The sequence below is a fragment of the Panicum virgatum genome, chromosome 6K, assembly GCF_016808335.1.
Source record: "Panicum virgatum strain AP13 chromosome 6K, P.virgatum_v5, whole genome shotgun sequence".
NCBI lineage: Eukaryota > Viridiplantae > Streptophyta > Magnoliopsida > Poales > Poaceae > Panicum > Panicum virgatum.
In genome coordinates, this window is record NC_053141.1 from 25726175 (window position 1) to 25730418 (window position 4244).

The following is a 4244-nucleotide window of genomic DNA, read 5'->3' on the forward strand; positions in this document are numbered from 1 at the left end:
GATTGGAGAGAAATTATTGGGGATTGAGAAAAAATAAAGAGGAAAGATAGATGTAAAATCAATCTGCTGGAGTAGGTTTTTTCAACATCAATTCCCTATATTGAAAAAAAGTGAAAATGGTAAAGAGGAAGATCAATGTTGGAGTTGCTGTAATAATGTTCTCTCGGTCCCCGGCGGGGATAGCCCCATTGCCATCCATAATTGCAGCCCTCCCCGCCCTTCGCCGCCTTCGGGCTCAGGCCTCACGCATCTCTGTTTCTTAAACCCTTTCCCTTGTTTCGCACCCTCTCCTCCCTTGCTCGTCTTTCCCTGGCGGCGACGACTGGGCGAGCGGCGACGCCATTCGTCACTTCTTCGCCCAGCCCTTTGCCGGCGACGAGCATCCACCAGGTATGCCCGCCCCTTCTTTTTCCTTCTGCTGTGCGAGACGGAGCACCCCAAACCCTAACAGAGCTATTTGTATTTGGATCTCTGATCCAGTTACAATATATTACCTACTAACTTCGAGTTCGTTTGCAATGTCCTATGCTGAGTCCGCCCCTGGCTGTGGACAATAAAATCCAAACTTCCTGTGCTGCTGTGTTCCAACTAGTGTAAATGCCTCCAATACAGTTCTGGAAATAATGATACAGTATTTTTCTGAAAGGAAATTGTACTGTTGCAATGCTCACTTATTGTTTAGTTCACTGAAAAAGCATTGTATATGCCATGGTGTAGTATATTCTGAGGATGGCTTGGGGTCAAGGTGCTAGGAGGCCCATATTGGGGCTTCTGTTTCGTGCTCAACAGCAAGCTGCTTCAGCATTCGAAACTCGTCTATTGGGCACTCCTGTTCCCCAAAATGATATGTTTCATAGGAGATTCAGCTCTCAAGTGTCTTCTTCAGAGCAAATGAACCTTATTAAACAACTCCGAGAAAGAACGAGTGCTCCAATCAAAGATGTCAAGGCTTCCTTGGTTAGCTGCGACTGGGATATTGGTTAGCTCTTCTTTCTCACTGTGTTGGAGTACTTTAATTGATATCTTTAATTATTTTGATTTATTCTATTTGAGTTTGTTTATTTCTTTCAGAGGTTGCACAGAAAGACCTGCGGAAGAGAGGAGTGGTTCTTGCTGCCAAAAAGTCTTCACGGACTGCTGCTGAAGGTTTGCTAGCTATTGCACAAGATGAGAAAAGGGCAGCTGTGATTGAGCTTAACTGTGAAACTGATTTCGTAGCAAGAAATGATGTTTTCCAGTATCTGGTTGGTTTCATTCCCTGTAATATTTTATCTTTATTAATAGGGAACTAAGCTGCTTTGTTGGTTTTTGTTTAACAAGCTTGCACCTGAAAAGTACGATGCACATGAAATCATGTTAGCAATTTGGAGATAAGGTTCTTTTAGATTTATTTACTTAAGATAAGTATATGGTGGTAGAAAAATAAATTTGTTGCTATTTAGCATAATCAAATCATTTGAAAGTAAATGCTGGCCTCACTTGGTGGTACTTATTGACTACTAGTACGGCATGGTATTTCCATTCTTTGCTGTCACACTTTATCGCGCAAAGAAGATTCTATTTACCTCATTTTTGCTTGTGTTCGCTCATTGAATTGTGTATTGTTAAAACATATTGTCTGCTACTCCCTGGATCCTTTTGCTTCTAGTATTTCTTCTGTTAGGGTCTTTTGGGTTTTATAATGCCATTCCATATTTCTTTTTGCTGGATATGCCAAGAGCAATATCTATATCATTTTGTAGGTGTGGATATATCTGTTAAATTGTGTTAACATCAAGTAAGAACAATGTTTTCCTAAACGTTAAACGGTAAACAGTCGGTCACCCTTTGTTTAGTGTTTAGGCCATTTAAACGGTGTTTAAACAGAGTTAAACGGCCTAAACGGTTTGGCATATTAACATTAAAATATGCATATTTATGTACTTAAATGTCAAATATGCTAGAAAGTCTACATATTTGCACATGTAAATAGTAACTATTCTTCCAAATAATCTTTCCGGAAGAAATTTAAATCCCACAACATTTCATATACTTACGGTGCTACTTGGTTCGGTATTGATTGTGGTAGTTGTAGTCCTCCTATTGACTAGATTATGAATTAAATGATCATCTAGCTCATTTAATCATGATTAACTCGACTCTGTTTAGACGATTTAGACGGATTTTAACGGTTTAAATGGGTTTAAACGGTCCAACCGTTTAATTCACCGTTTAGGGCCTAACGACACGGGTGACCTCTGTTTACTGTTTAAACGCTGTTTAAACGGACTAAACGGCCGTTTAGGCGAACAGAGAGTAAGAAAGGGAAAATTTCTACCTGTATGTTGAGCAGTTTGCAGTTGGTTTCAATTTCAAATTCTGTAGCAACTGTATGCTTTAGGTTCTTCTGTCATAGCTTTGCTATCTCTTAGGTTTTTAATACTTTGTCTATTTACATCTTGGGTGCAACACCATTTTTTAGTTCATTTGTTGATTCTATTAATCTTCCATCATTGCGCACATTCAGCCTTGATTTATCTATATTTTCTAATTTCATTCACCATGCAGGCTTCATCAGTGGCAAAGATGGCTTTGTCTGCTCAGGGTCCTGGTCAATTGTTTTTTCCTTTTGATCCTGAATATTTGGAGGTATGTCATATGTTACTTTATGACTATCTTTGTTGGTGAGCTTTTGGATATCTTCCATGTGTTGGTCTGTGTTATGGCCTTGGTACAAAAGAAGGAAAGGGGCTTGTTATTGCTTGATTTTGATAGTCTGGTGGTCAACTAATTAATGAATTTAGCCTGAAACAGAAGACCACAGTTTGGATAGCCCCAATTACTAAATAGACCTAACCAACTGGGGATGGCACAATTGGGGCTTTTCCTGCGGCAGTCGAATCAGCCACACTCGTGTGCATAGCTGCTTCTTGGGTATTGCAGCGCAGCCCTCCATGACAGTCTATGTTCTAATGCTTCTAGTACTTGATCTTCAATATGATACTTCCTCCATCCACAAAAATATGATACTTCCTCCATCCACAAAAGAATGCAACTATGGGATCCGTGCCGATCAAACTAGTTCAAGTTTGACCAAATTTGTATTAAATAGTATTAGTGCTTATGTCTCCAAAAGTCCAAATAAATTTATTATGAAAAATATAATTTGTAACTAATCTTATGATACTTATTTTGTATCATGAATGTTATTACTTTTTCTATAAATTTAGTCAAAGTTCAGACTGTTTGATTCATCGAAAAAGCGAGAATTGCATTCTTTTGTGGACGGAGGGAATAATATTTTGCAGTTGACTAAATGTTCCTGCACTACCAGTTATGGATTTGGATTTTTCATCTGAACTCTGAGCTTTTATATTTAAGTCTGATCAAGAATTCAAGAACCATGTCATGGGCAGTCAGCTGGAACCTTTGGGCTGGCTCAGCATTATAGTAGGCCTGCTACATTAAGGCCTGGTAATGTAGCAGAAGTTTTCTCAGGGCTATGGTCAATTAGAGTTAAGTTAGTGGTCTTTTACTTAGGGTTCAAGAAAGCCTCTCTGTGTAAAGAGAGATGTATCAATCCAAGCAGGAATTATCAGGAGAGACTCTCATCTACTCCCGGGTCTTGAGTTTCAGCGCCATTGTGACAATCCATATTGAGTTATATTTCATTTGATCAGGTTTTCAATTAAAATTTGCATTCGGTTTTCAATTAAAATTATCCTGAAACTTATATCATTAAGGATTGATGTCCCATAGTCCTTATAATTTTGTTTCATATCGAGTCAGTTTGATGGGTTATATCTGCACTTGATCATAATTTCTGTTGACTAAATAAAATGAAAAGAAAACATGTGTATGTTTCTTGTAGCATAGATTGGATTAGGATAGGTTGGGGTTGATGCACAATTAACATAAATGTTAATAGAAAAGTCAGTGGTGTCGTCATCACATGTCCGGACAATTGTCATCGCATCCTTGTACTTATCTTTGATGAGGGTAATGTACTTAGTCGTGACTTCGTGCTTCTTCAAGGCCCACCAAATGACATTTCTCTATACTTTGTTAATAAAGACCATGTGCAAGTCCTTCTGCTCCCTATATCTTTGCATCAATTGTTTATTAAGAATCGCCTCCATGGTCGACCTTCCAGGTATGAACCCAAACTAGTTTTGGGTCACACTTGTCACTCTTGTTAGGCGGTGCTCGATAACCCTCTCCTAGAGCTTCATCTATGGCTCATCAGTCTAATCCCACAGTAGTTA

At 38.8% G+C, this 4244-nt stretch overlaps 1 protein-coding gene across 1 annotated transcript; it reads left to right on the forward strand.

The window, feature by feature from the left end:
- Positions 1 to 202: 202 nt before the first annotated feature.
- LOC120712105 (elongation factor Ts, mitochondrial-like) lies at positions 203 to 2902 on the forward strand. Its single transcript, XM_039997824.1, has 4 exons — positions 203 to 390; positions 718 to 979; positions 1072 to 1244; positions 2548 to 2902. Exons 2-4 carry the CDS (start codon positions 730 to 732, stop codon positions 2665 to 2667), a joined length of 543 nt encoding a protein of 180 aa, XP_039853758.1. The 5' UTR covers positions 203 to 390; positions 718 to 729; the 3' UTR covers positions 2668 to 2902.
- The last annotated feature ends 1342 nt before the right edge of the window (positions 2903 to 4244 follow it).